General features: G+C 51.7%; 2 protein-coding genes across 11 annotated transcripts in view; one reads left to right on the top strand and one right to left on the bottom strand.

The window, feature by feature from the left end:
* Positions 1–1696, top strand: part of ERI3 (ERI1 exoribonuclease family member 3) — a 140989-nt gene extending 139293 nt beyond the window's left edge. For all 7 annotated transcript variants that reach the window (XM_012001842.1, XM_012001839.1, XM_012001841.1 and 4 more), the window contains one exon: positions 1146–1696. In XM_012001842.1, the coding sequence (XP_011857232.1) occupies positions 1146–1228 (83 nt within the window). In that variant the 3' untranslated portion in view covers positions 1229–1696. The remainder of the gene's footprint in view (positions 1–1145) is intronic.
* Positions 1697–2108: 412 nt separating this feature from the next.
* On the bottom strand, positions 2109–9391 carry DMAP1 (DNA methyltransferase 1 associated protein 1). 4 transcript variants are annotated; one of them, XM_012001843.1, is made up of 11 exons: positions 9296–9391; positions 8965–9114; positions 8364–8455; positions 7911–8106; positions 4310–4468; positions 4031–4198; positions 3545–3730; positions 3309–3380; positions 2912–2984; positions 2478–2770; positions 2109–2228 (listed from the first exon to the last, which is right to left on the bottom strand). In XM_012001843.1, exons 2-11 carry the CDS (start codon positions 9067–9069, stop codon positions 2169–2171), a joined length of 1404 nt encoding a protein of 467 aa, XP_011857233.1. In that variant the 5' UTR covers positions 9070–9114; positions 9296–9391; the 3' UTR covers positions 2109–2168. The 4 variants fall into 4 exon arrangements, with proteins under 4 accessions (XP_011857233.1, XP_011857237.1, XP_011857236.1 ...); XM_012001847.1 differs by having other exon boundaries at positions 4310–4438; positions 9296–9383; XM_012001846.1 differs by having other exon boundaries at positions 8965–9074; positions 9296–9373.
* Between the last annotated feature and the right edge of the window lie 3495 nt (positions 9392–12886).

Below are 12886 nucleotides of genomic sequence, written 5' to 3'. Positions count from 1 at the left end.
AAGGCTGGTGGTGGCTGAGGCCCTGGTTATGGCCCAGGAGCATCTAAGGGAGATGGGAGAAGAGGCAGGTGAGGGGATAATGAGTTGGTGGCTGCGTGGGCAGCTGAACAGAAAAACTCAAGGCACTCAGGCTGCTTCTCTCCTAGGCTTCCTCTAGTTGAATAAGCTCTGGGCAGGTGCACCTCCTGCTGGTGGTGGCAGTGGTGAAACAAATCCTGGCCCATGTCCATGATACTGAGGCCCCAGAGGCCTGATCCTGCAGCCTCTAGGGTTCTAGGACAGTTGAAAGCATCCAATACTGGAGAAACTGTTTGTGATAGTCTAATACAGGCAGACATTCCACAAGGTATGGGCAGAAACAGGGCCCAAAAAGGGACTAGCACCCACTTTGAGCCTACTAGGACAGAGGCAGGGCTTCCGCTGACGTATACAGGAGTGTCTGGTAGAGGGCTGATGGCCAAGGCTATGAGGAGGACCACAAATCTGGACCCTCCCCATCCTATCGGAGCTGCACAGGAACAGGTGCCCAGGCAAGTTGCTGTTTGAGCACACAAGCCCAGGACACAAGGCAGGTGTGTTTCCCAGGGCCCTGGCCCAGCAGTGCCGAGCCTTGTGCCTTGTCACTAGTGATTATGGCCTGGGTCACATCTTCCACACACACGAAAGTGTCGGCAAAGTCACCCTGGCCGTGGGTGTGATGAATGGCTGCCCAGTAATGAAATGGAGACATCAAGGCGGGTGGCGGGAAGACGGAGTGTGGCGGACGGGCCGTCCCCACGCGGCGGCAACAAGAAGGATCGCCCAGCGGCCGGGGGCCGTCAAGGGAGAAATTACACATTTACTCTGCCTTTTTCTTACTGCGACGGCGCCCATACATCACCGCTGGGGCTGGGGCGGGACATGCCGGCCAATTTCCAGCATGAATTATGGAACTGAGAAGCATCGAGACCAGGCTTCCTGCTGGCCCAGCATCACCCAGCCCAACCTGAAGCCAGGGATGCTGCCACCAGGGGATGGGACCACCCTCTCTAAAGCCTGTGGCTCCTGAATCTGACCCTGCTTCCCACCCCCGCCCTTGTAAGAGCACCTGTGGGCATGGAGGGGAAGGATGTGGGGCCGATCTAAATGTCTTCTCTCCTTTTTAGACGACTGCAAGAACATTGCCAACATCATGAAGACACTCGCCTATCGAGGCTTCATCTTCAAGCAGACATCGAAGCCGTTCTGATTGGCCGAGGACAGGATGGGGCAGGACAGGGTAGCTGTTTGGCCCAGCCCAGAATCCTCCTCTCCCTCACCAGAGGGGAAGAGGGAGAGTGGCATAGCTCTGCATCCAGAGTGTCCCCCAGCTGCCCTGTGGGCTTGTGCCCTTGGCGTGGGCTTGTGCCCTTGCAAGGGCTTGGCCACTTGGCCCTTCTGGAGCAGACACTTTGTGCCCCCCATCCCCACCCCTCAATCTCAGCCCAGTATTAGCCCCTCCCATTGCGGGCCTGGGCTAGGGGAACCCAGGCACTCACCGCCTCCTCCCTGGTACACAGGCTTCTGTGGGGCCACCAAGCCCCCCCTGTGCCCCCTCCCATCCATAGTGCATGGTGTGTGGTGCCCCCAGGGCTCCAGGACAGATCAGGCCCCACCTTGTGTCTACCCCCATCCCCGCTGTGAACGTGCCACTGAATAAAGTCGGGGAAACGAGGCAGTGGGTGTGTGTGCAAAGCCGTCTGTGTATGTGAGGCTGCTGCTGCGCCAAAGCTGTCAGGATGTGAAGGTAGGTAGAGCATGCTCCAGACTGCCTCTGTGCACAAGGCCATCCGTGTGTGACTGGCCGTCACTGCAGCACCTGTGACACCCTCACTCAATATGCACACAACTGTGGCAGTGCGGGGACTATCAGTACAGGCTGTGTGCAAAGCCATCTTGAGTGTAAACCACAGGTGCTCTGAGGTGCAGGAGTTTGGGTGAAACTCACAGTGGTTAGTGGTCAGAGAGCTGCGAAGGGCCTGAACACAGGCAAACCTACCTGCCACCCTGTGGAGTGGCTGTGACAATCCCCTCCTGGCCCACCCTTCCCACTAGGGGCATCAGAAGTGAAGGAAAGGGAAAGGAAGCAGCCTGGTCCAATTCAGCAGCTCTATTTACATAACAGCGTCGCCCACACCCCGTGGGGTCTCTCATGGCTTCTTGGCTTTCTTCACAGAAGATGAGCTGGAGGCCGACTCCCGTCGCTTTCTCTGAGGACACACAGAAGGCATTGAGGTCAGTGACCCCCAAGGCCTGAGTCAGGCTCAGTGCATGTGTTTCACGTGCTCAGGGACAAGGACGCCCACTGGTCAACCCACTCCTACCCCTCAGTCTCAGACCCACACAGAAGTGATGATCATTCCTGCTGCAGGTACTAGAGGGAGAGGAGCCCCTACACCCATGTGCATGCGCTCACTCGCAGGGCCAAGGCGTGCCTCCCAGCCTGTCCAGACTCTTACCGAATTGGGTGTGAGGGGTGCGCCCACCACATCAATGATGGTGTCCTTGGGGTCAGGGCCAAGTCCTGGTTCAGTCACTGCTGGCTCAGCAGAGGCCGGGCCTGGGCCTGATGCTGGTGTGGCAGGGCCCCCCAGCACACCTGCCCGGGCCAGTGCCTCATGACGGTGCCGCAGCATCTGCAGCTCATACTCGCAGTTGGCACAGGCCTGCTTGAGCTCGTACAGCAGCACCAGGTCGCTTCGCAGCTCATTGAACATGTGCACCAGCTCCTCCGTAGGTGTCGGGCTCAGCTCTGCAGGCAGGTGGCGGGCAGCACAGGGGCAGAGCCCAGGTGTGGTAGAGGGCCAGCCACGTGAACTCCCCTCCCCGTGCCCAGCCTTTTATCCACAGCCTCGGGTGGGTACACCCTGTGGGGCCCAGTCCCCACACTCACCCACACCAAGCTCCAGCAGCATCTGTTCCAGGGCCTTGATCTTCTTCTGTCCCACAGAGCTGGGCAGCTTCATCTGCAATGAAAGCTGGCAAGCTGAGCCTCTCCCAGGCACAAGAGACTTAGGATGAAGGGGACAAAAGGCAGTGGGAAAGAGGTGTGGAAGAGACGGTAACACATGGAGGTTAACTATGGGCCAGAAAAGGAAATAGCCAGGAAGCTGAATATAGTGCAAGCTGTGACCTTAGCCTGGCCACATCACTGAGATCCTGGCAAGGCCACCTCTGTCTGCAGCAATCTCTCCTACCGCTCCATCCCCACCTGCTTTCAGCGTTTGGGCCACATGGAGCCCAGAGCAGAACCCAGGGCCCAAACATGCTAAAGGAGGTGACTCACGTACCCGTTGGCTCCGCAGCGTGACACCTGCAGACTTGAAGTCTGGAAACTTGATGCCTGCAGTCTCAGGAACAGCCTAGGGAAGAAGGCATTATGGAGATCAAGGTGTCACAGGGAGAGAGCCCAGGGTTAGTCCCAGCACCCCATCAGCACTGGGTGCTCTCAGAACCCTCCACTTGGGGTGGGGCCTTGTGCCAGGTGACCCTTCCACCCTGAGCTGGGCTGGCTGAGCCTCCGCACCGGCTTCTCAGCCTCCTTTTTCTGGGGTAGCTTCTTCTTGGGGGCCTTGCGTTCCGTGCGCCGCTGCTCTGCAGTGGTGTCTGCCGCTGTGATCAGCTTCTGCAGGTCCTGGCTGCGTTTCTCCCGCTCCTTCTTCCGGGCCTCGATCTTGCGCAGCTCCTGTAGCAGGTACTCCTCCTCTGCCACCTGGGAAAGTGAGGGATGCAAAGTGTGTGAGGGCACTTCTAGGAGTGAGGGTAGACACGGAGGTGATGGGGTGCTGGGGTGTCTGTGAGGGAATCTGAGAAGTAAGGGATCATGAGGGAGGTGAAGGGCTATGAAAAGCAAGGGGGATGGCCCATGAGAGGTAGGAATGGGCCTGGGGCAGTTAATAGGGTATCAGTGAGAGGCAGGGGGACCTGGGGTGGGAGTTGAGGGGTACAGAGGATGGAGGCAATGGGCAAGGGGTTTGGGGCATGGAGGACAGGTATGTGGCCTTGGGCTAACCTGCTCTGGGGTCCGGTTGTAGAGACGCTCAAGCTGTTCCTTCCGCCGTCGTTCGTGCCCAGCATCAAATACTGGTATCTTAAGGTCTGTGCCTGGCACAGCCCGCACGTTAGCAAGCTTAGCACAGATGTGGTAGTACCGCTCCTTCAGGTCTTCCACAGAACGCTTCTGAGAAGCAAGACAGGGTAGAGGAATGAACATTCAGGGGCATGTGGAAGAGATGGCATAAAAGGGCCTGCTAGAGAAGCTGGGCACACATGCAAATGCACAGTGGCTCACCTTGAACTGCTGGTGGTCATACCGGTCATGGATAACAACAAAACGCAGGTCAAAGCGGCGGCTGAGGTCAAAGAGGTGGTCAGTTTCTGCCTTAGTCCAAGCATCATCGTGGAGATAAAGCTGGTACTCCTGCTCTGAGTACACAGGCACCTGCACAGTCTGCTGGCACAGAGGGACACAGTAGGGGCATGCCCACATCATGTCATGTCTAGCAGGTTCCAGCCCCCAGTGACCACAGCTCCTCCTGTTTGTTGCCAGCCCCTGGGCCTGTGCCCCTGCAGCATGGAGTGAGGAAAGAACCTGTCTGCTTGACTAGAGGTCCTAGCAGGGTTTGGGACTGTAGCCTCCCCCTGATTCATTCCAGGAGCAACTGCACTGTCTCCAGCTCCAGAGCCTCAGTCATGGGACACACACACTGCTGCCCCCATGGTTAAGGTGAGGGGCCCACATGTAAGTGCTTCTGTGGAGTCCAAAGGTCAACTCTGGAGTAGGACAGATGGCTAATTACCTGGAGAAAGGCCCAGCAGCCCCTAGTCCATATAACTCTTGTCTGAAGCACTACTGCCACCCAGTGGGGACAATGGGACTTGCTGCTCCCCCAGAGTTTGCCAAGGTCAGGCATCTCTACAAAAGCTGGGCCTGAATCCTACTCCCAACATAGGCAGCCCTGCCAATGCCCCTTCCTCCCTTCTCCCATACCCCCAATCCTACAGACCTCTCCCAGAGACAAACAGCACTACCACCAGCTGGGTCTGTCAGAGACCCAAGGAAGGAGTCAATGCTAGACTAGATCAGGAAAGTCTCTCTTCTCAGTTAAAGACCACAACCAGCTCCAAAACTGGTCGCCTTTTGGACATCTCCTACTGGAGGTCCCCCATGTACCTCAAACTTACCTCAGTACTGAACTCTTGGCCCTCCCTCAAACATTATCTTCTCCAGTCCAGATTTCAGTCAATATCACCATCACCCAACCCAGCTGCTCAAGCCAGAAACCTGGGAGGCATCTTAATTCCTATCTTTCCCCTTGAGTCCCAACTCCTCTTGACCAAATCTGTGGCTTTTACCTCCAAAATTTCTGTCTCTGTTGCCACTTCCCAGTCCAGCCTACCCGCTGTCACTTGGCTGGATCAGAGAAATAGCCTCCCTGCTGATCTCTGCCCTCATTCAATCCTCCTCCAATCAATTCTCCATCTGCAGCTAAGGTGATCTCTTTGAACAGTGCTACTTAAAGGATAGTCTGCAAACCAAGTGCTGTTTACACTTACCCCGGTCTATGATGAGAATGCAAACTGAAAGTAGACACTAAAAAACTTACATAACAATTTTACAGTAATTGTATGCTGTTGAATCTAATATGAGGAAACATGGCCTTGTATTTTGCCTTTATAATTTTATTATCTTTATCAGTCTCTGATGGATTGGAAGTAAAAATAGAAAAATGTCCTTCACCACAGATGATTTGAGACACACTGTCCTAGTGTTTCAGAATATATATCTTATCATTACCAACTATCCCTTATTAAAATCCTCAGAGGCTCTCCATCTAAGATAAAGCATCTTCTAGATAATTCACAAACTCCTCAAGCGCAAGGGTGTCCAGTTCATCTCCCACCTTTAGGACTCAGCACACTGTACGTATCAGTGTCTACCAAATCAATTAATGAACACGCAAATAAATGACCTGGCCTCCTCCCGCAGCCACTGTCCCTCATGAACCCTAAATTGCAGCCAAATGACTAGCAGTTTCTAGAACATAGCAGACTTCCCCCTTGATCTCTGCTCTTGCCTGAAATGCCTTCCACTTCTACATTCCTTCTACCTAGATAACTTTCTCAACCTTTCGAGCTCTCAGGCATCATCTCCTCTGGGAAGTCTCTCTGGTTTGCCAGGTTTGGTTACGTATTTCTCCTATGCATTTTAATTCAATTTAACTAAAAAACAAACCAACAACTCAGGACCAGCTACGGTGGCTCACGCCTGTAATCCCCACACTTTGGGAGGCTGAGGTGGGCAGATCGCTTGAGCCCAAGAGTTTGAGACCAGCCTGGGAAACACGGTGAAACCCGGTCTCTAAAAAAACCACAAAAATTAGCCAGGCATTTTGGTACATGCCAGTGGTCCCAGCTACTCGGGAGGCTGAGGTGGGAGGATCACTTGAGCCCTGGAGGTGGAGGATGCAATGAGCTGAGATCACACCACTGTACTCCAGCCTGGCCGACAAAAAGAGACCTTGTCTCAAAGAAGAAGAAGGGGAAAAAAAAAACCCTCAGGAACCGTGCAGCCAGTCCTCTCAAGTAGCTCATAGTCGAGTGAGGAAGACATTTTTTCATTCATTTAACAAATATTTACCATGGGCCTGCAATACCTATGCTGGAGACACAGTGCTGCATATGACAGGCAGGGGTCTTAGCCTCTCAGAGCTCATACTGCTGCTGAAAAAATAATTTTGGTACCATGTGGGAAGTTTGATACATAGGATATAACAAGTGACACTCCAGCCTGGGGACAAAGATTGGTTAGAGAAGACGTAAATGAGGCTTTCAGGCTCTAAGTCTAGGCTATTCCAGGCTGCAGCAGCTGTGAGGCCACACTGTACAATGACTTAAGTAATGGACTAGGAAACCTAGCCCAATCTAGCTCTGCCTCTCACTGGCTGGGTGAGTCTGGGAAGGTCCTGCTCTGCTGAGCTACAGTAATCTAGACCAGAGATAACTCAGCTTGGACTAGGGGGCTGGCATAGGGGATGAAGAATATAGTCAGAGATGTGATTTATTATGGAAAAAGAATCAACAGGACTCAATAAATAGATGTGTCACTGGCATCTAGCTCAAATACTGTGCGCATTCTGAGAGGCCCTCCCTGACCATTAAGGTAGGACCCCCACCACACACCTACAACTTCACTCTTTATCTCACTTCATACCCATTCAAATCCTGGTTCATGTTATTGATGGCTCTTATTTGAAAGACTTCAATCCATTTCCTTACATGTTGGTTTTCCCGATCTTCTTTGTCCTGCTGTTGATTTAAATATTGTGAGCACTAAGGGAGAAGACTAAGTCAAGGACGATCCCCCAAGTTTCTGGTTTGGGCAACTGGGTGGAAGATGGTGCCATTCACTAAGATGGGGAACAGATTTGGGACTGACAGAGGGAACATGATGAGTTCTGTTCAGGGTACCTACCTGATGTAAGGTACCTGTGGGGCATTCAGAAAGAGATAGTAAATGACTGGATGCGAAGGAACCACTGCTCTGGATTGGTGACGTGTAGAGAGGGTAACTGAAGCCACAGGGTTCATACTAAGAAAGTACAGAGCAATAAGAGTAGAGTACCTAGGATATAGCTCTGAGGAACAGCAACATGTGAAAGACCAAGAAAAGCCATGAAAAACCAGAGCAGGTCTGGGAAAGAACAGGATCCCTTGGGCAGAAAAGACCCATGGAGTCCTACTCTGCATGCATTTGCCATGAGGACTGGTTGGGTAATCACAGTTGGGCATGAGCAGGCCCCCGAAGCCAACCCTAGGAGACTGGAGAGCTTGCACAAATGGCTCAAAGTGGGAGGGCAATCTTGGCCTGTGTCCGAATGAAGGTAGCTCACCTTATTGAACCTAGCAAAGGGATAGTCCTTGCCCTCCTCCGCTGCACGTCGCCAGTGGAAGAACATTGCTCCGTCCTTGCGGGCTGGATTGGTGAATGGCATCCACTTCCAAGGCCGCACCTTCTTGGAGCCCAACTTGGCCTTCACTGTACGGTATCCCTGACCAGTGTCACTGGGTAGCAGTGGGGGTGCATCCCTGGCAGTGAGGTTTAGGGAGATGGCAGGTTAGAATCAGAAGGTGTGTTAAAGAGATTTTTGTCCCAGGGAGCTGATCTACCCTGCCCTATAGCAAGAAAGTCATGACCTGGAGCAAGAGATTTCTGGTCCTCCTGCATCCTGCTAAGCAGGAGCCCTGGCTGGGAAGGAGAGAATTGGAAGAGAAAACTAGGAGTTAGGGGCATGGCAGGTGAATCAGGGGCCAAAACCTGGGGGACTTGGGATTCCAATACTTGCTTCTTGTCAGAGTAGAGCAAGGCATAGACTTCCCGGTGCATGCCCTCCGGCCTCTTGAAAGTCAATGTCTCTGAGGACTTCTTGGATTTTTTCTGAGGAAGGAAACCACAGAAAGGAACCACAGCCTAGACTCCCTTTCCTGACAATTCTTTAGTCCAGCTCAATCCCTGAAAAAACCAGCACCTACAGGGTCAATGACAGGCAAACTGACACACTGTAAAGGCACAGAAACCCCACTCCCAGGGACACCACCCCACCCCGAAATCAGAGCAGTCCCCTGCCCATTCCACCAACTCTCAGACTGTTACAATGTCTTGATTTCTCCCCAACAATATCTTGCAGCAAAAATCACACTTGCCTGGTCCTGTCGGCTCTCAGAGGTGTCATACCCTCTTGGTCCCACCGTCTCCCACGATGTCCCACCTCCTCCCTCCCATCAAGGATGACATACATTCTGTGTCCTGTTATGTCACCCCTTTTATCGCCCAACTCACTATAAGTGTAGCACCCATCCCTTGCCCCATCTCTCTTCTGTTGTCACTCCTCCCCATCTTCACTCCCCTACTCTCCCCTAGCCAATGCTTTCAGGTGCCCCTGTTACCTTGTCTGGGTTGATGATGTCCTTCTTGCTGATGGTCCCAGAGGCTGCATCCCCTTCTGGACCCCCGAGTTCTAGAATGTCCCGTACATCCGCGCCCGTAGCCATCGCGTCTGAGAGAGGGGGGAGCCACCGGAGGTCAAGGGTCACTGCCTGAGGGAGGACCAGGCTCAGGTCAGGGGGCGGGGCCAATCCAGAGCCAAGCGGAGGCGAGGTGAAGAGGGGGGCCAAGAGGACGAGGGTGGTCCAGGTCAGGTCAGGGTTCTGCCTGTGTCCCACCGCTTGGATGTTCCTAACGGCCCCTTCAGCCACCTGGGCCCTCGAACCTCCGCACCCGTGTCCAGCGGCTGCAGCCCCCACTACCACTCTCCCGTCCCCGCAAAGCCGCGGCAGAAACTTCCGGCGGTGCTCATTCGAAACGCGGTCGACAGAAACGCTTCCGGTCGGTGTTGTAGGAAACGGAGCCGACTGGCAACCGAGGGCGAAAGCTACTGGCCGTGCTGAGCTTGCCACCGTTTGGTTCTCCCGCGAGCCCGTTCTCATTGGTGCACTGCCTGCTTTCTGGCATTTTCCGTCTACGATGCTCCGTTGCATCTCAGGCAATGAAAAGAGATACCAGAACTTTGTGACTTTGGGAAGTAACTTAATTTCTCTGGGCCTTTTTCTTCATTTGCAGAATGGAAATTGTATTGGCACCTGTGCGAATGAAAAACCAAGAATTCGTGTAAAACATTAGCACAGTGCCTGGGACATTTACTATTTTTTTATTGAATGAGTTAATGATTTGAATTGACCCCCTTCATTTAGTGCTACTATGTACTCCGCACTGTGCTAAGCTTGGAGGTGAAGAGATGAAGGAGGTGAACTTCAAACTGTGATAAGCTTAAGGGTGAAGAAATACAGGCAGAGCTTCCTAAGGTGGCTGCCAAAATGGAGTAAGGTGTGGGCCCTCATTTGAACCTCCTCTGATGGAAATATCTGTGGGTTGTGGTCTCGTGGGGCTTTCCTGGAGGCCAACTTCTTGGAACTTCACTAGTACAGGAGCTAGCTGCACTCTTTGGGTTACAAAGAAGCCCAAAACACAGCCTCAAGCAGGAAGCAGCTTAGAAGTATCCTTCAAGGGAATAAACCTGGGGATCTTCCTGGAAAGAGAGAGACAGACAGGAGGTCCTGAGGAAGGGCAGAAGGGACAAGGAAAGCAGCTCCCAGCTTCAGCAGTCTGCAAACCAGCCTCTCAATTTGAAGGACACATAGCCTGGGGGATAGGGTGGGGCTTGTTAAGGCATTAAGAAGGCCAGACCCCAAGTCAAGACCTGCCAAAGATCCCAGCAGGGACTAGAGGAGCAGACAGTTTGCACAAGTTAGCTCTAAGTGTTGTAGCCTGTTCTGGCCTGGAGAAGACAAGGGGATGCAACAACTGTAGCCACAAGCCTGACTAGGCCCCAAAACTTTGGAGAACCAGGCCTGGAGGTACATACCTGTACCTGGGCTTCATTCCTGGATGGATCCACTGAGCTCCAGTTTCCAGAGAAGGCCACAGTCTTACAGCAGAAATTGTCCACAGGGTAAGGAAATGGTCCTTAGAGCCAGAAGGGGACACAGCAGTTGGCTGCCTGAAACACTTGACCCTAGTTGTAGTTAATTAATTGTGTAATTATTTGTTTAATATATATCTCTAATAGACTCATTTCTGTGAAGACAGGGATCACAGTACATAAATGAATGTATGTGCCAGGCACTGTTCTAGACTTTGGGCATGCAGTGGGTGAACGAGATACAAATAGCTACTGGTGGAGCTTATATTTAGTGGAGACGGAGAAACCCTAAGCAAATAGACAATAAAATTGATAATATAAGTTTTGATGGCAACAAGAGCTAGGAAGGAAATGAAATAGAGCGATGGGATGGAGAACTGCTTTCCATAGTCTGGTCAGGGAAAGTTAGTGGTCTCTCTCTTTTTATAAATGTGCATATGCATAGAAAAAATTCTGGAAAGGACTAAACCAAAATGATTCCATCAGTTATTTTTATCTGGCAATTTATATTTTCTATACTTTCTATAATGAATGTGTACCTCTTCTATAATAAAAGGAAGGAACGAAGGGAAGGAGGAAAGGAAGAAGGAAAGACAGGCAGACTGTGCGCTGTGGAAGGTGGACCAGGCCAGAGTTTAGGAGACTAGAGGGCAGTTTTTTTTGTTTTGTTTTGTTTTTTTGGCTATTTTTCTGTCATTTGCTGAGGGGAGTTAAAGTCTCCAACTATGATCGTGGAATTGTCCCTCCCTTCTTTCCTTCCTTCCTTCCTTCCTTCCTTCCTTCCTCCCTCCCTCCCTCCCTCCCTCCCTCCCTCCTTCCTTTCTTCCTTCCTTCTCTCTTGTTTTTCTGAGACAGGGTCTCTGTCGCCCAGGTTGGAGTGCAGTGGCGTGATCTTGGCTCATTGCATTCTCCAACTCCCTGGGCTCAGGTGATCCTCCCACCTCAGCCTCTCAAGTAGCTGGGACTGCAGGCATGCACCACCACACACAGCTTTAGATATTGGGTTCACTGTGTTGCCCAGGCTGGTCTCGAACTCCTGGGCTCAAACGATCCGCCCACTGCAGCCTCCCAAAGTGCTGGGATTACAGGCAGGAGCCACCATGCCCGGCTTGTCTATTTCTTTAATTCTATTGTTGCTCCGTGTATTTTGAAACTCTGTTATTGGGCACATGCACATTTATAATTGTTATTATCTTCCTGGTGAACTGACCTCTTTATGAAATATTCATCTTTATCTCTGGCTTTGTCTTGAAGTGTACTTTATCAATAACTACTCTAGCCTTTGTAAGCTTATTGTTTGCATGGTATGTCGTCTTCTTCCATTTTCTTTCAACTTATATGTTACATTTAAAGTACAGATATTTGAGTTTTGGTTTAAAAAGAAACAAACAAACAAACAAAAAACAATTTGCACAATCTCTGCCTCTTGAGCCCACAGTGTTGGTTGAGGAATGGATGGCAAAGGAGGAAATGCTTGGGCTGGGTCTCATTTGTATCCTTTCTACTTGATGATGGAGTGCTGTTTACAGATTTCCTAGTGGATCAAAATAGTTTTCAGGCAATCTGGGCACGGTAGCTCACGCCTGTAATCCCAGCACTTTGGGAGGCTGAGGCGGGCAGATCACAAGGTCGGAAGTTCGAGACCAGCCTGACCAACATGGTGAAACCCTGTCTCTACTAAAAATACAAAAAAACACAACAACAACAAAAAACATCTGGGTGTGGTGGTGAGCACCTGTAATCCCAGCTACTCAGGAGGCTGAGGCAGGAGAATCGCTTGAAATCGGGAGGCGGAGGTTGCAGTGAGCCGAGATTGTGCCATTGCACTCCAGCCTGGGCAACAGAGTGAGACTCTGTCTCAAAAAAAAAAATTGTTTGCAGGCTGTGAGGTCAGTTCAGTTTGCAAGGCAGCCTAGTTGTCCCATGGACAAGCATTCAGTGTCTGTCAGGGCCCAGGAGCGAGTCGAAGCTCTTTCTCAAAGGAAGATCAGTTATTTTCCAGAGGGCATGGCTTTCTTCACAAATCTCAGAGGCTTCTGCAGTGTTCCTCCTGGGCTTGCAATAGACTCTATCAGCATGGTGATCTAAGCATGATTGGATCTGGTGGGTCATGCAGGCCAGGGGGCATATTGACTTACCTTGCAGCCTAGACCAATTCAAGAATTTCCCTTACTCAGATTTCCTCTGAATGCTGACAGCCTTTCAGGTTACTGAGTAAATGGATGAGTGCACGACACTTAAAGATGATGTATGTTGCCCCCAAATTCCGAGAAAGGCACCAAGTACCATATTTCAACTCATCTAAGATGCCATCGGCCGGGCGTGGTGGCTCACGCCTGTAATCCCAGCACTTTGGGAGGCTGAGGCAGGGAGATCTCTTGAGCCCAGGA

The sequence above is a fragment of the Mandrillus leucophaeus genome, unplaced genomic scaffold (assembly GCF_000951045.1).
Source record: "Mandrillus leucophaeus isolate KB7577 unplaced genomic scaffold, Mleu.le_1.0 Scaffold67, whole genome shotgun sequence".
NCBI lineage: Eukaryota > Metazoa > Chordata > Mammalia > Primates > Cercopithecidae > Mandrillus > Mandrillus leucophaeus.
This window is presented reverse-complemented; position numbering and strand designations above follow the sequence as displayed.